Source organism: Pseudophryne corroboree, chromosome 11 (genome assembly GCF_028390025.1).
Source record: "Pseudophryne corroboree isolate aPseCor3 chromosome 11, aPseCor3.hap2, whole genome shotgun sequence".
Taxonomy (NCBI): Eukaryota; Metazoa; Chordata; class Amphibia; order Anura; family Myobatrachidae; genus Pseudophryne; species Pseudophryne corroboree.
In genome coordinates, this window is record NC_086454.1 from 18,377,428 (window position 1) to 18,403,791 (window position 26,364).

At 48.1% G+C, this 26,364-nt stretch overlaps 1 protein-coding gene across 1 annotated transcript in view; it reads right to left on the reverse strand.

Annotated features, from left to right (window-relative positions):
* Nucleotides 1-26,364, reverse strand: part of LOC134970329 (tumor necrosis factor receptor superfamily member 1A-like) — a 100,128-nt gene that overhangs the window by 5,624 nt on the left and 68,140 nt on the right. The window contains exons 4-9 of the mRNA XM_063946326.1: nucleotides 21,909-22,023; nucleotides 21,236-21,336; nucleotides 13,335-13,421; nucleotides 12,815-12,849; nucleotides 11,783-11,911; nucleotides 331-525 (exon numbers count right to left, since the gene is read on the reverse strand). Coding sequence (XP_063802396.1) covers nucleotides 331-525; nucleotides 11,783-11,911; nucleotides 12,815-12,849; nucleotides 13,335-13,421; nucleotides 21,236-21,336; nucleotides 21,909-22,023 — 662 coding nt within the window. The remainder of the gene's footprint in view (nucleotides 1-330; nucleotides 526-11,782; nucleotides 11,912-12,814; nucleotides 12,850-13,334; nucleotides 13,422-21,235; nucleotides 21,337-21,908; nucleotides 22,024-26,364) is intronic.

A 26,364-nucleotide genomic window follows, 5' to 3' on the forward strand; every position in this document is an offset into this window, starting at 1 on the left:
CAATGCAGAGTCGATATAGCAGCATGGCGTAAAGCTGTGCATCCTGACGAGTATGCACGTGTCACTGTGCACGCGATGCGGGAGCTATGACGGACGACTTGCACCAGAATGAGGCTTTACAGACTTCTGGAGACAAAGAAGGAATTACTGCAGGATGCTGGCTTTATGTCCTGGGCAAATTACAGGCGATATTGGTGTCCTGCTTTATACTCTGACCACTATAGGAGACTTGACCGTGTAGGGGGCTGAGAGAGAGAGAGAGAGAGAGGGGGTCTTATGCAGCCAAAGGATGTCCTACACGACCAGAGGGGTGAACAGCACCTCACTTACTCTGACACAACTGCAGCTCTCAGACGTGTGAGCTTGTTCCGCAGTGCCTCCTGCATAACTTTCTTCAGTGCCTCCTGCAGCACTCAGCTGGTGGTCTTCCTCGTCTCCATGTTCAGGCAGGTTCTCAACACAGCGATGGAGATCAGTCCGCTCTGTGACACGGTGTCCTTCATCTACCTGGCTCAGTGGAATGGACTTCCGAGATAAAGCAAGAAAAAAGGACTATTAGCCAAAGTGCATCACATAGAACGCGCCGTATATCATAAAACTCTAGTGATGACGGCTGACTTCTGTACCATCAATGGGCAGAGTTTTTAAACCATTGTAAGAAACCATCCATGGTTTAGCAACTGGCTGTTGAGTTCTGCTTGGGCTGCCATTGATGGTGTTTTGACAGTGGATACCATCGATGAAAAACCCCACTTGTCATTGCTCAAAGACCATCGATGGCCAACCCTAGTATATTGTGCATTAGGAGTGTCCATCTGTGGGTTAACCATTGGTGGTTAGCCTTAATGGTATGAAACCGTTGACAGGGTATATATGGATGATTTCACCCATTGATGGTCCTCCCTGCTCCGTGCAGCGGGCCAATCAGAGATGGGGGCAGAGCTTTATTTACGTAATCAGTGCAGGGCTAGGTCCCAAGAAGACTAAAAAAAACAAACCATCAGCGGGTTTTATACCATCAAAGGTGGAGAACCATTGGATATCATCGATGGCAAAGCCATCTACCATCGACGATTAACCATAATTGATTGTTAAGTATTAATGAGTAGTGGTCATCCCTACTGTGCATGAACGTGAACTGGCCCCATACTGATATTTTCTAGGGGAGGGGGGGGGGGGGGGGAGGAGAGGAGAGGGGTAGGGAAGACACCTCACCATTTATATGTCCCCAATGGCTACTCCTCTCTGCAGCCACCAAGTGGGGTGCCACCAGGCTCCCCGATCACTGCAAAAAGTGAGAAGGAGAGGAGCCATGGATGCAGAGGGGCCAGGAGATCTCTCTACTACTGGCTGCTGGAAGATTATCTTCTAGCAGCCAGCCTGTGGGAGTCTGTGACTGGTCGTAGTCCCATGTCAGAGACGGGATGCGGTCATGTGACTGGCGCTCGGGATCCCGGCAGTCACCATGCCAACGCCAGGATCCTAAGCAATCAAAATGCCGGCAGACAGAATGCCGACCCACAGGGACTATTCCCACTCGTGGGTGTCCATGACACCCATAGAGTGGGAATAGAAACCGTGGCAAGTGCAGCGAGCTGCCGAGTCCGCAAGGGGCTTTATTGCGCTCACCCCCCCATACCTTCACCGTAGGCATACTGACTGCCGGTCTCCCAGCCCGTCAGAGACAGCTGAGCCTGGAGAGACTGCACCAGATGCGACCATGCAAGGCAAGTGTTTAATGAACGGACTGTCCGTCACCTGGTACCAGCCTTAGCCCTGATGATCTGTCCAGTAATAAGGGGGGTAATTCTGAGTTGATTGCAGCAGCAAGTTTGTTAGCAGTTGGGCAAAACCATGTGCACTGCGGGGGGGAATACACCACACCCACATCTAACACTCTCTGCACATGTTACATCTGCCCCACCTGCAGTGCACATGGGGAGTAATTCTAAGTTGATCGCAGCAGGAATTTTGGTAGCAATTGGACAAAACCATGTGCACTGCAGGAGGGGCAGATGTAACATGTGCAGAGAGAGTTAGATTTGGGTGGGGTGTGTTCAATCTGCAATCTAATTTGCAGTGTAAAAATAAAGCAGCCAGTATTTACCCTGCACAGAAACAAAAATAAGATTTTACTCACCGGTAAATCTATTTCTCGTAGTCCGTAGTGGATGCTGGGAACTCCGTAAGGACCATGGGGAATAGCGGCTCCGCAGGAGACTGGGCACAACTAAAGAAAGCTTTAGGACTACCTGGTGTGCACTGGCTCCTCCCACTATGACCCTCCTCCAGACCTCAGTTAGGATACTGTGCCCGGAAGAGCTGACACAATTTGGAAAGGATTTTGAATCCCGGGTAAGACTCATACCAGCCACACCAATCACACCGTATAACTCGTGATACTATACCCAGTTAACAGTATGAAAACAACGAAGCCTCTCAACAGATGGCTTCTCAACAATAACCCGTTATTGTTAAACTAACTATATACAAGTATTGCAGACAATCCGCACCTGGGATGGGCGCCCAGCATCCACTACGGACTACGAGAAATAGATTTACCGGTGAGTAAAAAAATCTTATTTTCTCTGACGTCCTAAGTGGATGCTGGGACTCCGTAAGGACCATGGGGATTATACCAAAGCTCCCAAATGGGCGGGAGAGTGCGGATGACTCTGCAGCACCGAATGAGCGAACTCTAGGTCCTCCTCAGCCAGGGTGTCAAACTTGTAGAATCTAGCAAACGTATTTGACCCCGACCAAGTAGCTGCTCGGCAAAGTTGCAAAGCCGACACCCCTCGGGCAGCCGCCCAAGAAGAGCCCACTTTCCTTGTGGAATGGGCTTTTACAGATTTAGGATGCGGCAGTCCAGCCGCAGAATGCGCAAGCTGAATTGTGCTACATATCCAGCGAGCAATAGTCTGCTTCGAAGCAGGAGCACCCATCTTGTTGGGTGCATACAGGATAAATAGCGAGTCAGTTTTCCTGACTCCAGCCGTCCTGGAAACATATTTTCAAGGCCCTGACTACGTCCAGTAACTTGGAGTCCTCCAAGTCCCTAGTAGCCGCAGGCACTACAATAGGTTGGTTCACGTGAAAAGCTGATACCACCTTAGGGAGAAACTGGGGACGAGTCCTCAATTCTGCCCTATCCATATGGAAAATCAGATAAGGGCTTTTACATGACAAAGCCGCCAATTCTGACATATGCCTGGCCAAGGCCAACAGCATGACCACTTTCCACGTGAGATATTTCAATTCCACGGATTTAAGTGGTTCAAACCAATGTGACTTTAGGAACTTCAACACCACGTTGAGATCCCAAGGTGCCACTGGGGGCACAAAAGGGGGCTGAATATGCAGCACTCCCTTAACAAATGTCTGAACTTCAGGCAGTGAAGCCAGTTCTTTCTGGAAGAAAATCGACAGAGCCGAAATTTGGACCTTAATGGAGCCTAATTTTAGGCCCTTAGTCACCCCTGACTGTAGGAAGTGCAGGAATCGACCCAGCTGAAATTCCTCCGTTGGGGCGTTCCTGGCCTCACACCAAGCAACATATTTCCGCCATATGCGGTGATAATGTTTTGCTGTAACATCCTTTAGGATCCGGTGTTCAACCGCCATGCCGTCAAACGTAGTCGCGGTAAGTCTTGGAACAGACAGGGCCCCTGCTGCAGCAGGTCCTGTCTGATCGGCAGAGGCCATGGGTCCTCTGATATCATCTCTTGAAGTTCTGGGTACCAAGCTCTTCTTGGCCAATCCGGAACCACGAGTATAGTTCTTACTCCTCTCCTTCGTATTATTCTCAGTACCTTGGGTATGAGAGTCAGAGGAGGGAACACATAAACCGACTGGTACACCCACGTGTCACTAGAGCGTCCACAGCTATCGCCTGAGGGTCTCTTGACCTGGCGCAATATGTTTTTAGCTTTTTGTTGAGGCGGGACGCCATCATGTCCACCTGTGGCCTTTCCCAACGATTTACAATCATTTGGGAGACTTCTGGATGAAGTCCCCACTCTCCCGGGTGGAAGTCGTGCCTGCTGAGGAAGTCTGCTTCCCAGTTGTCCACTCCCGGAATGAACACTGCTGATAGTGCTAACACTTGATTTTCCGCCCAACGGAGAATCCTTGTGGCTTCCGCCAACGCCCTCCTGCTTCTCGTGCTGCCCTGTCGGTTTACATGGGCGACTGCCATGATGTTGTCTGACTGAATCAGTACTGGCTGGTTCTGAAGCAGGGGTTTTGCTTGACTTAGGGCATTGTAAATGGCCCTTTGTTCCAGAATATTTATGTGTAGGGAAGTCTCCCGACTGGACCACAGCCCTTGGAAGTTACTTCCCTGTGTGAATGCCCCCCAGCCTCGAAGGCTGGCGTCCGTGGTCACCAGGATCCAATCCTGTATGCCGAATCTGCTGCCCTCTAGAAGATGAGCACTCTGCAGCCACCACAGCAGAGACACCCTGGTCCTTGGAGACAGGGTTATCAACAGATGCATCTGAAGATGCGATCCGGACCACTGGTCCAATAGGTCCCACTGAAAAGTTCATGCATGGAACCTGCCAAATGGAATTGCTTCGTAGGAAGCTACCATCTTTCCCAGGACTCGCGTGCAGTGATGCACAGACACCTGTTTTGGTTTCAGGAGGTCTCTGACTAGAGATGACCACTCCTTGGCCTTCTCCTCTGGGAGAAACACTTTTTCCAGTTCTGAGTCCAGAACCATACCCAGGAACAGTAGACGCGTCGTAGGAACCAGCTGCGACTTTGGAATATTCAGAATCCAGCCGTGCTGTTATAGCTCTTCACGAGATAGTGCTACTCCGACCAACAACTGCTCCCTGGACCTCGCCTTTATAAGGAGATCATCCAAGTACGGGATAATTATAACTCCCTTTTTTTTGAAGGAGTATCATTATTTTGGCCATTACCTTGGTAAATACCCTCGGTGCCGGGGACAGATCAACAGCAACGTCTGGAATTGGTAATGACAGTCCTGTACCACAAATTTGAGGTACTCCTGGTGAGGAGGGTAAATGGGGGACATGCAGGTAAGCAGCCTTGATGTCCAGTGATACCCTGTAATCCCCTTCGTCCAGGTTTGCAATAACCGCCCTGAGCGATTCCATTTTGAACTTGAACCTTCGTATATAAGTGTTCAAGGATGTTACTTTTTAGAATGGGTCTCACCGAACCGTCTGGTTTCGGTACCACAAACATTATGGAATAGTAACCCCGGCCTTGTTGAAGGTGGGGTACCTTGATTATCACCTGCTGGAAGTACAGCTTGTGAATTGCCGTCAGTACTACCTCCCCTCAAGGGCAGCAGGCAATGCTGATTTGAGGTAACGGCGAGGGGGAGTCGCCTCGAACTCCAGCTTGTATCCCTGTGATACTACTTGCAGAACCCAGGAATCCACCTGTGAGCGAGCCCACTGGTCGCTGAAGTTCCCGAGATGCGCCCCCACCGCACCTGGCTCCACCCGTGGAGCCCCAGCATCATGCGGTGGACTCAGAGGAAGCAGGGGAAGATTTTTGATCCTGGGAACTGGCTGTCTGGTGCAGCTTTTTCCCTCTTCCCTTATCTCTGTGCAGAAAAGGAAGCGCCTTTTACCCGCTTGCTTTTCTGAAGCCGAAAGGACTGTACCTGATAATACGGTGCTTTCTTAGGCTGCGAGGAAACCTGAGGTAAAAATGTTTTCTTTCCCAGCTGTTGCTGTGGATACAAGGTCCCAGAGACCATCCCCAACAATTCCTCACCCTTATAAGGCAGAATCTTCATGTGCCTTCTAAAGTCAGCATCGCCTGTCCACTGCCGGGTCCCTAATACCCTCCTGGCAGAATGGACATTGCATTAATTCTGGATGCCAGCCTGCAAATATCCCTCTGTGCATCCCTCATATATAAGACGACGTCTTTAATATGCTCTATGGTTAGCAAAATAGTATTCCCGTCTGACCGGGTAATAGACCACGCTGCAGCAGCACTATCCATGCTGAGGCAACTGCAGGTCTCAGTATAGTACCTGAGTGTGTATATACAGACTTCAGGATAGCCTCCTGCTTTTTATCAGCAGGTTCCTTCAAAGTGGCCGTATCCTAAGACGGCAGTGCCACCTTTTTAGACAAACGTGTGAGCGCCTTATCCACCCTAGGGGATATCTCCCAGAGTAACTTATCCTCTGGCGGGAAAGGGTACGCCATTAGTAACTTTTTAGAAATTACCAGTTTCTTATCGGGGGAACCCACGCTTTTTCACACTTCATTCACTCATCTGATGGGGGAACAAAACACTGCCTGCTTTTTCTCCCCAAACATAAAACCCTTTTTTAGTGGTACTTGGGTTATTGTCAGAAATGTGTAACACATTATTCATTGCCGGGATCATGTAACGGATGTTCCTAGTGGATTGTGTATATGTCTCAACCTCGTCGACACTGGAGCTAGACTCCGTGTCGACATCTGTGTTTGCCATCTGAGGTAGCGGGCGTTTTTGAGCCCCTGATGACCTTTGAGACGCCTGGGCAGGCGCGGGCTGAGAAGCCGGCTGTCCCACAGCTGTTACGTCATCCAGCCTTTTCTGTAAGGAGTTGACACTGTCGGTTAATACCTTCCACCTATCCATCCACTCTGGTGTCGGCCCCACAGGGGGCGTCATCACATTTATCGGCATCTGCTCCGCCTCCACATAACCTTCCTCCTCAAACATGTCGACACAGCCGTACCGACACACCGCGCACACACACAGGGAATGCTCTGACTGAGGACAGGACCCCACAAAGTCCTTTGGGGAGACAGAGAGAGAGAGTATGCCAGCACACACCAGAGCGCTATATAATGCAGGGATTAACACTATAACTGAGTGATTTTTCCCAATAGCTGCTTGTAGAAACAATATTGCGCCTAAATTTAGTACCTCCCCTCTCTTTTTAACCCTTTGAGCCTGAAAACTACAGGGGGGAGCCTGGGGAGCTGTCTTTCAGCTGCACTGTGAAGAGAAAATGGCGCCAGTGTGCTGAGGGAGAAGCCCCGCCCCTTTTTTGGCAGACTTTCTCCCGCTTTTTCTGGAAATCTGGCAGGGGTTAATTTACACCTATATAGCCTCTTGGACTATATATGGTGTATATTTGCCAGCCAAGGTGTCTTATTGCTGCTCAGGGCGCCCCCCCCCAGCGCCCTGCACCCATCAGTGACCGGAGTGTGAGGTGTGCATGAGGAGCAAAGGCGCACAGCTGCAGTGCTGTGCGCTACCTTGTTGAAGACAAAGTCTTCTGCCGCCGATTTTCTGGACCACTTCTTGCTTCTGGCTCTGCAAGGGGGACGGCGGCGCGGCTGGGACCGGACGATCGAGGTCGGGCCCTGTGTTCGATCCCTCTGGAGCTAATGGTGTCCAGTAGCCTAAGAAGCCCAAGCTAGCTGCAAGCAGGTAGGTTCGCTTCTTCTCCCCTTAGTCCCTCGTAGCAGTGAGTCTGTTGCCAGCAGATCTCACTGAAAATAAAAAACCTAATTCTAACTTTCTTTCTAGCAGGCTCAGGAGAGCCTCCTAGTGTGCATCCAGCTCAGCCGGGCACAAAAATCTAACTGAGGTCTGGAGGAGGGTCATAGTGGGAGGAGCCAGTGCACACCAGGTAGTCCTAAAGCTTTCTTTAGTTGTGCCCAGTCTCCTGCGGAGCCGCTATTCCCCATGGTCCTTACGGAGTCCCAGCATCCACTTAGGACGTCAGAGAAATAACCCACCCAAATCTAACTGTCTCTGCACATGTTATATCTGCCCCCCCCCCCTCCCCCTCCCCCGCAGTGCACATAGTTTTGCCCAACTGCTAAAAAAATTCCTGCTGCGATCAACTTGGAATTACCCCCAAGGTGCTGTAACCAATGTTCTAAATCTCAAACGCGGTTTGCAAACTTCACTTATATGACGAATAGATAACACTTGTTCTTCCAGGTTTATTAAAACAAAGAGTAACAACAACAATAGGAATAATATAAGGAGTAAAAACTGCATATTTTTAGCTTAAAAGGGGAAATAGACACCACGGGTGTACCCAGTAACGTGGTCACAGGACTGTGTGGCTGTAATCAGCACTGCGCTGGAGTGACTGATGACCAGAAACAGCAGTTTAATGAGGACACGTTTTAGCCACCGTTTCTCCTTTCATATTTACAGACCACGTGGAAGTGCAGTGACCTGGCTGCACGCTGAGGGCTGGATGTTTGTGTATTTTCTATGACGTACACGTGGGACTTGGTGCTGAACAGTCACTCTGAGTATGAGTGCTGCATTGTGTGGCCCTTATGCTTGGAGAGGCAGATCAGGGGTGTTAGCGTGAGGGCACAGTACAGTAAACCTGGGTAAACACCTACACAATTGGGGAAACAGGCTGACGATTGTAAAGGTGTGTATGGTGTACCATTGCAGGAGTGGTACATACAGATACATGGCTTGTGGGGGTCATCTTGAGTTGATCGCTAGCTAAAAATGTTTACTGCGCTGCGATTAAGTAAAAATCCAGCACTTCTGCGCATGTGGCGCACGCGCAACGTACTTTCACAACGAGCGAAGTATTTTTACACAAGGTCTAGCGAAGCTTTTCAGTCGCAATGGCAGCCGCAGAGTGATTGACAGGAAGAGGGCGTTTCTGGGTGTCAACTGACCGTTTTTAGGGAGTGCTCGAAAAAACGCAGTGCGATGTGATTGCATCTAACTAATAAGGCAGGCACAGGTATTCACCAAGCAGTCCAGGGCGGTAATGTGGTGAAAATGGAGATGGGTATGGACCATTTTCAGTGTGATGTGAAGGAAAACATGGCCGCCCTGCGCATCCCTAGTTCAGCAATGCAACTGCATCGCTGGTGGGAATTTGCGTGCTCGGCGGCCTCCAGCATGCGATCGCAAGCAGTTGCAGTTTTGCTAATTTAGTAAAACTGCAACTGATGTTGAATAAGGTCCATAGGGGGTCATTCAAATCTGATCGCCCATGCGTATGCACCACAATGTGCAGGTGCGTCGGACAACAACAACAGGCATCGCCGGTTAGCGACGGGATGGTGCGTAAATGCTGATTGCAAGAGACAAGCAAAGGGCCCTCAGAAAACCCATCCAGTATACCTCGCCACTATTTCCCTGCAGAGGGCAGACAGGGAGGAAAAGGAGCTGAAATGGTTCACTGCTCCTAGAAAATGGCCGCTGTCTCCATTCTCGTCATTCTGGTAAAGAAAGAATTGGATTGGACCTCTCCCCAGGGCCCAGCACAGGAATAACACCTTAGCCCCCTAATGTTTGTGGGTTGCCCGTCACTTGTCACCATCCCCCCTTCTTGGCACCATGCACCTACCTGCCCCATGCAGGATCCAGTGTAGGGGTTGAAGAGCAACTAAAAGCCATCCACCGCGCTGCTAATATCCTGATCTATCTCCTGTTTCCCTGGTGTTCTGTGGCTGAAAATTTCTGCAAGAGTGCAGTACCTGCCTCTGCTCCTGCAGTGTGAATTTGGGGATCCTCTGTGCCAAGAGTCCTAACTTACTGGCTGGTGAAATCTGTGACTGGATCCTGAGGCAGACTCTGCTCTGTGTGGCTATTGCTCCTTCTGCAGCTCTGCCCTCACTCAGCTGCTGGGGCCAGTGTGCTCAGGGCTGGTGAGCTTGTATTATACACAGCACACATTGCACTGCCTGTCCCCTTCTCCCCTGGTGCGGATATTACTGAGCACATAGTATTACAGAGACAACACTCCCTGTGAATTTGGGACAGAGCTTTAACTATAACCATAGTGCAGGGAAGAGCACTGTATGCCTGGCTCCCTCTCACCTCTAGAACACATTTGCTGGACTCACACGCCTGCGTTCTTTGGATGAGCCAAGCTCCTGTGTGTATAACTCTGCTCCCTTTCTACCAGTGGATCTTCCTCTTGCTCCTACAGTATATTGCTTCTTCCCCCTGCAGCCATGTTTAATCCTGTTCATATTTCTGGACATTCAGTCTCAATCATCCTGAAGGCTATCGCGGAATCCGAGCAAAGGGTTCTTAATATGTTTGGAGTAGAGACTGTTGCAGTAACGGGTTCTCCTGTGGGGTCCACCTGCCTGCCGGTGCTGCTACCCTCGGAACCTTTGGGGGAGCTTGTATCTGTGGTGCCTGCCGCTCCGCTACAGTCGATGCTTAATGCTGGAGGTTCCTCCGACGAACGCATTGTGAACAAAATGGTGGAGTTGCGTATTCTTCCTGCGCATATTCACCGTTATTTGCAGTGGGTGATGGCGAGTGGGATGTCGGTGACTGCCTCCGTCTCATTGGTGACTGTATGGACCTCCATTGCAATTTTCTTTGAGGCTCCGCAGTGTGACCTCCTTGATAATGGGGGAGAACGGTATTGTATCATTTCGCAGTTAATTGTGATGTTTGGGAGAGGGATGGTTCTCCATTCTACATTTACCGTGGAACTGTGGCCTATCCTCTTATCTATCTGGCTAATGCTGTGCGGGATGGTTGCTGGCTCCACTACCTTCCTGACTACTGCTCGTGTACCGCTAAATGACTTGATTCCAGAGTGGGCTTATCCTCCGGACTGATTTTCTTTCTTTCCAAGTCTGTATAATACCTCACTGGTTACCGGGTCCTTGGCTGTGTTCCATTTTATTGTTGATACTTTCTTAAATACTATGTTCTATTCTGTTTTTTGTATGTCTTGCCATTGATATAATTTCGTTATTTGATGGTTCTAAAATATGTTTTATTTGACCATCGCTTATTTAAGGGTTACAGATCCATATATACTGTTGTATCTGTAGGGTGCTACCAGCACTATTCCGTATATTTCCAGGTCGCTTATCATATCTCAATATTTGTATATTAATTTTTTATTTGTATTTCTCATATGAGGGAGATCTACTCTATTTACTGTTCGGCCATATTTCTTCTTTTTTTTTTTTATTTGCCCCAGTCACTTATTTTTTCATTTATCCTGGTATTAGGGAAGGGAGGGAGGGGGGTGTTAGACAGTTAAGTCATGTAGTTTAATGGGGGGTGGGGGGGTTTGGGGATCCAGGTATACCTAGGTTGGGGATAGGCTATACAGGGTGGGGAGTTTTGAGGTGGTTTTTTTTTTTTTTCTGTTTTGTAGGGATTTTTGTTTTATCTCTATGAGCAGCAGAGGTCTTAGGATTTTAATTATTTCTTATCTTTTTTTTTTTCTGTATACTCATGCAGGTGTTTTATCTATAGTTTGCAGTGCCAATACTTTTGTATTTTTCTACGCCTCATGGGTCAGTCTTTTTTTATTTTATTTTATAATTTTATCCTCAATGTGTGAGCTCACATGGCGCCTGTGGGCTCTTACTCTTTCTGCTTATTGCTATAATGTGGGGCGTATTGTATATCCTGTACTATTAGATGTGTACTGCAGTTGTATTCTGTGTCTCCTGTCTGACCGTACTTCTGCTTGCATCCTGCATACTTTACTATACCTGCCGGTATTGTTTGTTTTATATGTATAATTTTTTTTATTTTTTTATTTCATATTATTCTTTTTGGGATGTTCATTTAAAACTTTCAATAAAAAATACGCAATTTAAAAAAAAAAAAGCCATCCACCGCCTCAGCTGGGAAATCTGGTACTTGGCCCCTCCTGACGGACACAGCTGGCATAAGAATCCCAATCAACATCTGCGGAGGCGCTAATCATGTTTTCCCCCCCCCCCCCCCCCACATATTGCACAGAGATAGTTACCGAGCTCTATTATATTCGCCACCAGGAATATGTATATACATTGCAGACAAGACTTACATCCTCATCACACAGGTTCCGTCCTTCCTCCAGGCCAGGCTGACCGGAAAATGGTGAACAGCTGATCCCAGTATCTGGAGGTGGGACGCCGGCGTTACTGGCTTCTGCCCCATTATCTAACAGATGCTCCTGCAGGGAAAAATAAATAAATTATTATAGATCAAATACTCAGAGAAGAGTATTAGGACAGGAATATATATATATATATATATATATATATATATATATATATATATATATATATATATAATTTCCAAATGGTCGGCACTCACTTCTGTCCCAAGATGTACCTTGCCAAGGTGCTGCGTCGGCAGAAAGCATGCAGATATACCAAAAGACGGCACTCACTGGTCTCATACAGAATCAATAGACAGCGTCCTCTTGTCAACGTTTCGAGTTTACGTGTATCCTGATGACGGGTTGAAATAAACTCGAAACGTTGACAAGAGGACGCTGTCTATTGATTCTGTATGAGACCAGTGAGTGCCGTCTTTTGGTATATATATATATACATATACATATACATATACACACACACACACACACACACAGTCTACTAGGGTCCCATCTACTACCGTATTACTATTGCCATTTGAAAAATGTGTAGAGAGCATGTAAAGCTTCTGTGGACAATACAATCTGGTAGAACAATGGCTGTGCATTACGGAGCTGTATAATATACTGTATATATGACGTAACGTAGGTTTATAACCACGTATATCAGGCTCGTTGTAGCAGGCTGGCCTATAAGGATGTAGGTTGATATGAATGACAGCTGGGCAGACCTATACGCAGATAATGCAATGAGCCAAGACCACGGCTGTTATCAGCCAGGACCCAGGTCATTCTGGTGGAGGCGATTCACGAGAGACATCAACAATTCACATTTACTGTCCATTCATTGGCCGAAGGAACATAACCAGAGTATCGCAGATCAGGTTTATGCGCAGCCTGACGTAGAATTAGTGAGTGGAAGCTCCTATATTGTTCACAGTCCTAATGCAAGCAGAAAGTATTACATGGGAGGCTCACCTCTGTATCTCCTGCTCCACACTGTTTCTCTTTATCTGCAAACAGGGAAAGCGATCAGACACAGGAATTCATAAATATGTTCTTACACATGCCATGAGCGCACCAGACTATAGTAATGATCAAGTGGTTCCTAAAGAGGGCAAGAAATGGGCCCAGTGCAGGTATATGGATTGGGCCTTCCAAAATGTTCCTTCTTGATGTGGCCCTTTATCAACCAGTAAACAACCCGGTGTGGCCCTTTGTATCCTGGTAAACAATTAGATGTGTCCCTTTATATCCTGCGGACAAATTGGGCTCTGGTTTACCTCACAAAATGGCTGCTGTCACAGTGTACGGGTGATGGGCAGGCCTTAAAGGGGCACAGCCTGAGAATTATTCATCGAGGCCTGAAGTACATATTCAGTACATTCTAGTTTCCAGTGAATTTATCGGCCTCATGAATATGTTACCACCCCACAAAATGGCCGCTGTGAGCATGTGACTGCTCCAATGTAAACACATAACTTATAGTCACTTTTACCTTTCTGTCTCTTTTTCCAGAGAACAAAGCCCAGAATGATGATCACGAGGAGAGCAATAAAAACGATGGGCACCACTATAATCAGCACTGCAAGCGAGAGAAAAAAAAAAACACAAGGCGTGACCTTTTGTATTACCCCTCCTTGTTATACAAGAGCAAAAATATACGGAATTATATTATACGCAGATAAAGAAAAAGGTCCCGGATCCAACACACTCAGGTAGTGTGACATAGATGTTCCGACCACAAAGCTTATATATGTAAGAGTTTTTTTATGTATTTTTTGGTGGGGGGCATTCTCTGTGATGGTTGCGTTGTACGGCCGCGCACATGCCCAAGAATTATGGTGCCCAACACCCGCCCACATAGTGTTAAGAAGGAACAATGCGGACATCAAAGAGAATGGAATCCCCCCCCTTGGTGTTGAAACTGACGCTTGGTTTTATTAGTTTAAGTATTGAGCCATGTTAATATTGCAAGAACAAAAAAACAAAAAGTGTTAAATGAAGGCTTTTCTCTGTTGCTGCTTTCCGGCCCGCCATGTTTCTATAAGAGTCCTGCACATCAGGCAGTCTCGTATCCTTTACCCGTATGCTGAGCACTCAGAGGCTCATAGCCAAATGTGACCAAACAGATCGGTGAGTTTAGGGTTCAGGCCAAACTGTTGGAGTGATCTGGCCCTACGTTGTCCTGTCAGATGAAGCCATTCACGTGCTAATAGGCCAAATCACCTATGTACACATAATGACAATAATAACAGAATTATCACGCACACACAGACACGGGAGTCTCTGGACTTTTGCAATGATTGGGCCGAAACTAAACAGTAACAGGTACTGCCTGGCCATTACATAGCCAATCTGGGCAATATGTGTATATAGAGGAGTGATGGGGATTTATCCGGAGCCTGGGTAAATCTACCGCAAATAAACTGAAAATCCAGTAAGTTACAACAATGACCCAGCACGCATCATTTCCCCTCCTTCATCCCCCCACACCGGAATGTGCGCGGGCTCCTGCCTTTCCCTCACCGACCCTGGCTCTGACATCAGGCAATCACCTGGCAGGTGTAATAAAATGACAGTGGCACGTTACAGCCGTGCAAACAGGCGTGTCAATTTGGTTTCGGTTTCTAGTGTGTGTGTGTGTGTGTGTGTGTGTGTGTGTGTGTGTGTGTGTGTGTGTGTTTTGGCACTGCACAGTGATAAGCAGCACAGGGAGATAAGCAGCTGAGAGTAGAAGAGACAAATAGAAGAGTGGCTGGGACTTGTAGTGCCACATACAAAGCCAGACCTGTCCAGTTGTTTGCTGTGTCTGCCTACCTTTTGGAGGGGATGCTGCATTCTAATTTAGGTCCTCTGATTGGTTAAGAGGATGCCATTATTACACACAACGTGTATGTGTAATATAGACACACTGGGGGTAATTCAGAGTTGATCGCAGCAGGAAATTTGTTAGCAGTTGGGCAAAACCATGTGCCGTGCAGGTGGGGCAGATGTAACATGTGCAGAGAGAGTTAGATTTGGGTGGGTTATTTTGTTTCTGTGCAGGGTAAATATTGGCTGCTTTATTTTTACACTGCAAATTAGATTGCAGATTGAACACACCCCATCCAAATCTAACTCTCTGCACATGTTACATCTGCCCCACCTGCACTGCACATGGTTTTGACAAACTGCTAATAAATTTGCTGCTGCGATCAACCCTGAATTAGGCCCACTGCTCCTACTTTATATGTCAGCGTTGTAACATTGTTATCTGACCTTCACTTGTAAATACACTTTAAGGCACATAATGTGTGCACAAAGACTTAACTGTAACTTGGGTTATTAATGCTATGTCGCCTATATTAGGTTTTTGGGACATTCTACTAATATCTAAAGGACACTTATAATTTAGTACAGGGAATAATTAATTAGGAAACGGTAATAGATTTTGTTATTGTAATTTATGTGATTTATCGTCTGTTTTTATTGTACCAAACCTATCTCCTATATATTTGCCTTAATCTGTGACTCTGTGCCCGTAACGCTGGGCGGAGTCACAGAGCTGGGCGGAGTCAACTGCAGGGAGCTACTCCATACCCAGCGCCAGCAGCAGTCAGGTGCAAGACCCTACCTTACAGTATAGGAGGTGAGGATGGCCACTAGCTGCCGGCTGCTGTGCCTGTCCTCCCCCCAATCACCTGCGACAGCGGGTTGTGCGCTGTGCGACTCCCGAAAAGGGGCGGAGCTACGGCGTCACGAGGGGCGGAGCTACACGGAATAGAGGGGCGGAGCTACACGGGACCAGACAGCTGAACAGTGGTGGAATCAGCATTGCAGTGACGGCCAGCCAGACTTGGTAAGTGGAGGGTGAGAGAGAAATGTGTGTGTATATATGGTGGGGTGTGTGTGTGTGTGTATATAGTGTGTGTGTGTGTGTGTGTGTGTGTGTGTGTGTGTGTATATATATATGGTGGGGTGTGTGTGTTTGTATATATGTGTAAATTGTGTGTGTGTGAGGTATGTCTGTGTGTGCGCACTTTATGGACGCCACTGCTGGGGGGGCCATTACATGCAAGGACGCTACTACTATAGGGGGGGCATTACGTATAAGGACGCTACTACTATAGGGGGGGCATTACGTATAAGGACGCTACTACTATAGGGGGGGCATTACGTATAAGGACGCTACTACTATAGGGGGGGCATTACGTATAAGGACGCTACTACTATAGGGGGGGCATTACGTATAAGGACGCTACTACTATAGGGGGGGCATTACGTATAAGGACGCTACTACTATAGGGGGGGCATTACGTATAAGGACGCTACTACTATAGGGGGGCATTACGTATAAGGACGCTACTACTATAGGGGGGGCATTACGTATAAGGACGCTACTACTATGGGGGGACATTACGTATAAGGAGGCTACTACTATGGGGGGACATTACGTATAAGGAGGCTACTACTATAGGGGGACATTACGTATAAGGAGGCTACTACTATAGGGGGACATTACGTATAAGGAGGCTACTACTATGGGGGGGCATTACGTATAAGGAGGCTACTACTATGGGGGGACATTACGTATAAGGACGCTACTACTATAGGGGGACATTACGTATAAGGAGGCTACTACTATAGGGGGACATTACGTATAAGGAGGCTACTACTATGGGGGGGCATTACGTATAAGGACGCTACTACTATAGGGGGACATTACGTATAAGGACGCTACTACTATAGGGGGGCATTACGTATAAGGACGCTACTACTATGGGGGGGCATTACGTATAAGGACGCTACTACTATAGGGGGGGCATTACGTATAAGGACGCTACTACTATGGGGGGGCATTACGTATAAGGACGCTACTACTATAGGGGGACATTACGTATAAGGAGGCTACTAATACTGGGGGCATTACATATAAGGACACTACTACTGGGGGGCATTATGTATAAGGACTCTATTACTTCTGGGGGGCATTATGTATAAGGACGGTACTACTACTACTGGGAGGGCATTACATGTAAGGATGCTACTACTACTGGGGGGGCATTATGTATAAGGACGGTACTACTACTGGGGGCACATTATGTATAAGGATGCTACTACTACAGGGGTGGCATTACGTATAAGGACGCTACTATTACTGTTGGGGGGCATTACATATAACTGCTACTACTACTGGGGGGCATTACGTATAAGGACGCTACTACTACGGGTGGGGCATTCCGTATAAGGATGCTACTATTACTGTTGTGGGGCATTACATATAACTGCTACTACTACTGGGGGGGCATTATGTATAAGGACGCTACTACTACTGGGGGGGCATTATGTATAAGGATGCTACTACTACTGGGGGGGCATTATGTATAAGGATGCTACTACTACTGGGGGGGCATTATGTATAAGGATGCTACTACTACTGGGGGGGCATTATGTATAAGGATGCTACTACTACTGGGGGGGCATTATGTATAAGGATGCTACTACTACTGGGGGGGCATTATGTATAAGGATGCTACTATTACTGTTGGGGAGCATTACATATAACTGCTACTACTACTGGGGGGGCATTATGTATAAGGACACTACTACTATTGGGGGGGCATTACGTATATGGACGCTACTACTACGGGTAGGGCATTACGTATAAGGACGCTACTACTACGAGTGGGGCATTACGTATAAGATGAATAAGATTGTGCTACATTGTGGCGTAATTTTAAATGGGGGTACTATTGTGTGGCCATGCCCCTTAGTTGTGAGACCACACCACTTTTCCCGATGCACAACAAAGGAATATGGGAGGGCGCAAAATTCATAGTTTGCAGGGGGGCGCCGAACACCCTAGCACCGGCCCTGGCCACCCGTAGCAAAAGTACACCACGGCCACTGACACTATCTGCAGGGAGGGGAACAGCGCTGATATGGAGGGTACTTGCAGGCAGCGAGTCGCCGCCCGCAGCTCCTCTCCCACCTACACACCATACCTGCCGCCTGACACCCACACCCCAGGGAGAGGGCGCTAGCTCAGGCACCGCTAGATCAGCATCTGCAGCATACAGACAAGGGCTGCCATGCTCAGCGGCAAACGGTGCGGAGCATGTGCAGCGGGACAGCGCCAGGACAGGACACGCACTAATCAACATTGCTGCTGGGCCGGAGCTCCCTCCGTCTGCAGCCTAAGGACGCGCGCCGCACCTCTCCAGGGAAACACCATGCCTGCCCGCCCACAGGGCTCCGGACGCTTACCTATGCTCCGCGATCACAGCAGCTGACGCTGCCATGCAGGATGGAGGAATGACGCCCGTCAGACGGGGCGGACAGTGTGCGGCGGAACGGGGCCAGGAAGGAATGCTGACCACGACCCATTGCTGCTGGGTCTGAGCTCCCTCCCTCTGCAGTCACCATCTCACAGCAGCAGCCTGGAGGTTAGTGGCCACCACGACCCGCACATCCTTACCTCACACATACCTCACACATTCCTCACATATACCTCACATACCTCACACATGAGAGCAAAGGTACACACACTGACATCACACCTGTAGCCCACCCCTATATCTGCTAAGTACTCCCCGTCACTATGCCCTGTCACCCTCATCCTGCTCTCTAACTGCCTGTCTGTGTACTGGCCTTCACCCCTCTTACACCATCACCAACCCTCACTAACTACCACAGAGACTATGTGCACTGATATCTGCCCCTCCACCACCTGCAGCGCCCCTGGACCCCTCCCCATCCCCCGCAAACTCCCGCACCTGCCCCTCCACCACCCGTGGCACCCCCACCCACTGCGCCTTCGGACCCCCTACCCCACCCGCAGTGTCTTCCAAACCCCTCCCCCATCCGCCACACCCCGCATCTGGCTCTCCCCCGCCCGCTGCACCTTTGGATCCCCTACCCCACCCACGCAGCAGGCCCTTCCCAATCCGCATCGCCTACACCATTCGCAACAGCACAGCACCCGCCACTCCCCCACCCACGTTACCCCCGCATCCACCCCTCCCCCACCCACCGCGCCCCCTGGACACCTCCCCCATCCACTGCACACCCGCACCCACCCCTTCCCCATCTGCAGCGCCTTCGGAACCCCTCCTCCATCCGCAACAGCCCTGCAGCTGCCATCCCCCACCTGCGACACCCCTGCTCCTACCCCACCCACAGCACCTTCATACCCCCTCCCCCATCCGCGGTCCCCACTCCCCAAACCCCTTCCTTTTGCAAGGGACTACGCCCCCTTCACCATCGGACGCCCTATAATTGTGCAATGTTCAAACACTAACAAAATTAGGAATGCAGGTAATACTCCATATATTGAACCCCAGAAAGGCGTGCAGGGGTTAAGGGGGCGTAGCCCCTTCCGACGGTGTGAAGAGCGCCCGTAGGGCGCGATGAAGCACCTAGTTACTTTATAACAGTGACCAATTCCAGTAATATTGGGTTACTAGAACTAAACCTAGATTGGTTTTGCACAAGTTTTGTCTCCCATGGTTTGTGTCTGGGAGGGAAACCCTTGCCTCTCTGTGGGTGTGGACTGGGTTAGGTATTGCCACCAGCTTACACCCACACCACACCATCTGTATCCTTCCCAACGGGGTATTACACATTTACTGTCTTGGCGTAATCCTTGACTCCTCCTTCTTCACACCACACATTCAGCACATCTCATACACCTGCCATTTTCATCTCAAAAATATTTCCAAGATCAGACCCTTTCTCAGCCAGGACGCTACTAAGACCCTCATCCACTCACTGGTCATCTCCAGACTGGATTACTGTGATCTCCTCCTGACTGGCCTTCCTGCCAATGGGTTCACTACGGCTGGCCGGCGGTCGGGCTCCCGGCGACCAGCATACCGGCGCCAGGAGCCCGACCGCCGGCTTACCGACAGTGTGGCGAGCGCAAATGAGCCCCTTGCGGGCTCGCTGCGCTCGCCACGCTACGGGCACAGTGGCACACTTTTATTCTCCCTCTAGGGGGGTCGTGGACCCCCACGAGGGAAAATAAGTGTCGGTATGCCGGCTGTCGGGCTCCCGGCGCCGGTATACTGAGCGCCGGGAGCCTGACCGCCGACATACAGAAGACCACCCCTGCCAATTACCTCTCTCCACTCCAATCTATCCTAAGTGCTGCTGCCCGGCTCATCTTCCTCACCAAACGCACTATGGGGGTCATTCAGCGTTGATAGCGTGTGGCCGATTTTCACAGCACAGCGATCAGGTAAATAAACGGATACTGCACATGCGTATGCGCCACAATGCGCACGCGCGTCGTACAGGTACAAAGAGCATCGTTGCTGTGCAATGGTTCTAGCAAAGAATCCAAACGCAAGGAGATTGACAGGAAGACGGCGTTTATGGGTGTCAACCAACCGTTTTCTGGGAGTGTTTGGAAAAACGCAGGCATGTCCAGCGTTTGCAGGGCGGGTATCGGACGTTTATTTCTGGGAACACTGAAGTGATCGCAAGGGCTGAGTAAGTCCAGACCTACTCTGAAACTGCACAAAATGTTTTTTTGCAGAGCTCGGCTGCAAAGGCGATTGCACACTTGCAAAGCGAAAATACACTCCCCCGTGGGCGGCAACTATGCGTTTGCACAGCTGCTAAAAGTAGCGAGCGAGCAACTCGGAATGACCCTCTATGTCCACCTCCCCTCTCCTACAAGCCCTTCACTGGCTCCCCTTCCCTTTCAGAATCCATTTCAAGCTTCTCGCACTCACTTACAAAGCCTCATCTCCCTTTACACTTCCACCCGTCCTCTTCGCTCTGCTAATGCACGCCGCCTCTCCTGCCTTCTGATTACTTCCTCCCACTCCTACCTCCAAGATTTCTCACATGCTGCTCCCTTTCTCTGGAATTCTTTACCTCTCTCCCTCAGACTCTCCACCTCTCTACAAAACTTCAAACGGGCTCTCAAGACCCACTTCTTCACCAAACCCAGCCGTCTGTCATCCTAACCCTCTGTGGCCTACACTCATTTTCTACCCCATCTGTGTCACCCCTGTCTGTGTGCCCTTCTCCTTTAGAATGTAAGCTCTCGAGCAGGGCCCTCTTCCCTCATGTGCTTTTACATCTCTTACTTAACCTATCATCTTTTTAATACTCCCTTTGATGGCACCAAATCCTTCAGTTTTCTGCCATCCTGATACTTATGTCAGTGCTGTATACCGACGCAGCCATGTTTATATACCCTGTACTTGTCCTATATTGTATTTAACTGAGTCACTGTCTTCATGTTTTGCTTATTTGTTAACTCTGCAATTGGGCGCTGCGGATCCCATGTGACGCCATATAAACGATAATAAACGAAACGCCATCAACATACATAACTTGCGCCAAAGATGGAAGGACATGGGACAATAGAAGCACACAAAGCGTATAAAAAGACAGAGTACAAACCGGTGGTGGAGTCTACGGCAGGATTAACCTCACCAGGGTTTTCACATACGGTGTCTGCTGTAACTGTGCATGAATGTTTCATATACTGACCTTCAGGGCAGCTAAAATGAAATAATTACAGCTTCATCATATGAAGTGCAGTGGACAAGACAAAGAAAAAACCTTTAGAAAGATGATTTCTTAATAAGAAAACAATAAACCATCCACCATTTAGAGGGACTTGAACCACAAAAAAGTTATTTCCTTACATGCATCTAGCACAGGGAGATGTTTAAGGCAGACTATGGGGCACTCTTGGCCACCGTTATGCCTAATCTCGGCCAGTATCTGGCTAGAACTCCATGATGTGAGCCATTATACTAAGAGACCATCATCACACCTCAATGACAGTTACTGAAGACCTCTGGGAGTAGATAAAGGGACTGTGGGGAAGAGAAGGTAACTGATGGCACCTCTCCTGATCAGCACAATCATAATAAAAGACCAGGTAAAGTCCTGTATCTACATTAGACAAATGCAAAAGGGAAAAAAATATAGATATTGCACCTTTGGCAAAACACGTCAGGTTATTTCCCACACCGCATATTTGTCCAACACTTAATGCCGCAAAACACTTACTTTACACATGTGCACTGTGGGCTTTCTACAAGCTGTATAATCTGGGCACAGTTACCTCTGGCATGGGGTACAGTAGAGGTCGCAGTTGTCATCTGGAATACAGTAAGTCCCCTCTTTGCACCGACACATGGTATTTGAGGTCGGAGTACACTCTGCCACCCGAACTTCATCTGAAACACAAGGGGAGATAAAAGCCAGCAATGCTATAGAACACTACTACTGTATGTAAACCGGCCACACATGCTGCCATACCCGGCACGGTCTACATTATGGCACCAGAATGAGATCTGAGAGGGTAAGAGGATTCATGCACAGGTTACTGACTGCAAAAGGTTGGGGAGTATTCCCAGGATTGGCCAGCAGGGGGAGTGTGTATAGTGATCTGTGTGTCATCTCCGTTACCTCTAATGGCCCTACAAGGCGTTTCCGCATAATAGTAGGCTCATAGTTTGAGACTGAAAAAAAGACATTGTCCATGGAGCTCAACCTGTTCGTGATCTCCTACACTGTAATATTATTAAGACTCATTTTAACTGTGGTGAATGTTTAGCATTTATGTCCGTTCCTCTTTTTTTTATTACTATAGTACATGATTTACCTGCCATTACCCTCTTTATCCTTATCCATTAGGAATTTATCTAGCCCATTCTTAAAAGCAATGACCAAGTCCGCCATTACTACTCTCTCAGGCAGGGAATTCCAAATACGTATTGTCCTTACAGTGAAGAAACCTTTCCATCTCTGTGTGCGAAATCTCCTCTCCTCTAACTTAAACGTGTATCCGAGTGTCCTTTGTGTTGATTTTACCAATAATAAATCCCCCGCTAGCTCTGTGTATTGGCTACTTACATATTTGTAAATGTTAATCATGTCCCTCTTAATCTCCCTTTTTTCAAGTGTAAACATGCCTTGCCTATCAAGCCTTTGCTCGTATTCCAGCGTCTCCATCCCCTTTATCAATTTGGTCGCCCGTCTCTGAACCTTTTCTAGTTCCAGGATATACTTTTTGTAGTATGGTGCCCATAATTATGCGCAGTATTCGAGATGTGGCCTCACTAGTGATTTATATAATGGGAGTATAACACCCTCATCCCTTGCTCAATTTTTTTGCTGCATCCTACTCTGGGTACTGCTGCTTAGTTTGTTATCTATGAGAACACTTAAATCTTTTTTCCAGTACAGAGTCCGCTAGTTTTTCCCCATTTAGTATGTAGGTGTTATTTTTGTTCTTGCTCCTGAAGTGCATTATCATACATTTGTCTATATTGAGCTTCATTCTCCATTTTGCTGCCCATGTTTCCAGCTTAAATAAGTCGTTCTGTAGAGACTCAGCATCCCCCTCTGAATTTATAACCTTACACAATTTGGTATTGTCTGCAAAAATTGACACCATGCTCCCTAGACCTACTTCTATAATCATTTATGAAAATGTTTAACAATAGTGGTCCAAGTACAGACCCCTGTGGCACACCACTTTGTACTTCAGTCCATTTACCACTTGCTGCCCCCTATTATCCAACCAATTTCTAACTCAAGTACATATTGTGCTCCCTAGCCCCAGTTAATTTGTAGGTAAATCTCATCTGAGGTACTGTATCGAAAGCTTTGGCAAAATCTAAAAAGATTATATCCACCTCTTTACCCTGATCTAGGTTCGCACTTACTGTTTCATAAGAGCCTATTAAAATTAGTTTGACATGATCTGTCCTTCACAAATCCATGTTGGTTCGGTTCCTATTAAGAACCTTATTGTCTTCAATGAACTCCTGTACTCTATCCCTTAAAATACCTTCCAGTACTTTCCCCACCATAGATGTAAGACTTACTGGTCTATAATTACCCAGTTCAGATTTACTTCCCTTCTTAAATGTCGGCACTACTTCCGCTATACCCCAGTCTTTGGGAACCATGCCTGATGAAAGGGAGTCTTTGAAAATCAAATATAGCGGTCTTGCTAGTTTTGAGTGTTGCTCCATGAAAACCCTTGGGTGAATTCCGTTGGGACCAGGTGATAAATTAATCTTAAATTGTATTTATTTTTTAAAATCGGTCACAGGCTTACTTAAAATAAGAATTTACTTACCGATAATTCTATTTCTCGTAGTCCGTAGTGGATGCTGGGGACTCCGTCAGGACCATGGGGAATAGCGGCTCCGCAGGAGACAGGGCACAAAAGCAAGCTTTTAGGATCACATGGTGTGTACTGGCTCCTCCCCCTATGACCCTCCTCCAAGCCTCAGTTAGGTACTGTGCCCGGACGAGCGTACACAATAAGGAAGGATCTTGAATCCCGGGTAAGACTCATACCAGCCACACCAATCACACCGTACAACTTGTGATCTGAACCCAGTTAACAGTATGATAACAAAGAAGTAGCCTCTTAAAAAAGATGGCTCACAACAATAACCCGATTTTTGTAACAATAACTATGTACAAGTAATGCAGACAATCCGCACTTGGGATGGGCGCCCAGCATCCACTACGGACTACGAGAAATAGAATTATCGGTAAGTAAATTCTTATTTTCTCTAACGTCCTAGTGGATGCTGGGGACTCCGTCAGGACCATGGGGATTATACCAAAGCTCCCAAACGGGCGGGAGAGTGCGGATGACTCTGCAGCACCGAATGAGAGAACTCCAAGTCCTCTTTAGCCAGAGTATCAAATTTGTAAAATTTTACAAACGTGTTCTCCCCTGACCACGTAGCTGCTCGGCAAAGTTGTAATGCCGAGACCCCTCGGGCAGCCGCCCAAGATGAGCCCACCTTCCTTGTGGAGTGGGCTTTTACAGTTTTAGGCTGTGGCAGGCCTGCCACAGAATGTGCAAGTTGAATTGTGCTACAGATCCAACGAGCAATCGTCTGCTTAGACGCAGGAGCACCCATCTTGTTGGGTGCATACAAGATAAACAACGAGTCAGATTTTCTGACTCCAGCTGTCCTTGAAATATATATTTTCAATGCTCTGACAACGTCCAGTAACTTGGAGTCCTCCAAGTCGCTAGTAGCCGCAGGCACCACAATAGGCTGGTTCAAGTGAAAAGCCGAAACCACCTTAGGGAGAAAATGAGGACGTGTCCGCAGTTCTGCCCTGTCCGAATGGAAAATCAGATATGGGCTTTTGTACGATAAAGCCGCCAACTCTGAAACTCTCCTGGCTGAAGCCAGGGCCAATAGCATGGTTACTTTCCATGTAAGATACTTCAAATCTACAGATTTGAGAGGCTCAAACCAATGAGATTTGAGAAATTCCAAAACTACGTTTAGATCCCACGGTGCCACTGGAGGCACAATTGGGGGTTGTATATGTAGTACACCCTTGACAAAAGTTTGTACTTCAGGCACTGAAGCCAATTCTTTCTGGAAGAAGATTGATAAGGCCGAAATTTGAACTTTAATAGACCCCAATTTGAGGCCCATAGACAATCCTGCCTGCAGGAAATGTAGGAATCGACCCAATTGAAATTCTTCCGTTGGGGCCTTCTTGGCCTCACACCACGCAACATATTTTCTCCAAATGCGGTGATAATGTTGTGCGGTCACTTCCTTCCTAGCTTTAATCAAGGTAGGAATAACTTCCTCTGGAATGCCCTTTTCTTTTAGAATCCGGCATTCAACCGCCATGCCGTCAAACGCAGTCGCGGTAAGTCTTGGAACATACAAGGTCCCTGCTGAAGCAGATCCCTTCTTAGAGGTAGAGGCCACGGATCTTCCGTGAGCATCTCTTGAAGTTCCGGATACCAAGTTCTTCTTGGCCAATCCGGAGCCACTAGTATTGTTCTTACTCCCCTTTTCCGTATAATTCTCAGTACCTTTGGTATGAGAGGCAGAGGAGGAAACACATACACTGACTGGTACACCCACGGTGTTACCAGAGCGTCCACAGCTATTGCCTGAGGGTCTCTTGACCTGGCGCAATATCTGTCCAGTTTTTTGTTGAGGCGAGACGCCATCATGTCCACCTTTGGTTTTTCCCAATGGTTCACAATCATGTGGAAAACTTCCGGATGAAGTCCCCACTCTCCCGGGTGAAGGTCGTGTCTGCTGAGGAAGTCTGCTTCCCAGTTGTCCACTCCCGGGATGAACACTGCTGACAGTGCTATGACATGATTTTCCGCCCAGCGAAGAATCCTTGCAGCTTCTGTCATTGCTCTTCTGCTTCTCGTGCCGCCTTGTCTGTTTACGTGGGCGACTGCCGTGATGTTGTCCGACTGGATCAACACCGGCTGACCCTGAAGCAGCGGTTTCGCCAAGCTTAGAGCATTGTAGATTGCTCTTAGCTCTAGTATATTTATGTGAAGAGACGTCTCCAGGTTTGACCATACACCCTGGAAGTTTCTTCCCTGTGTGACTGCTCCCCAGCCCCGTAGGCTGGCATCCGTAGTCACCAGGACCCAGTCCTGTATGCCGAACCTGCGGCCCTCTAACAGATGGGCACTCTGCAACCACCACAGGAGAGACAACCTTGTCCTTGGTGACAGTGTTATCCGCTGATGCATGTGCAGATGCGAT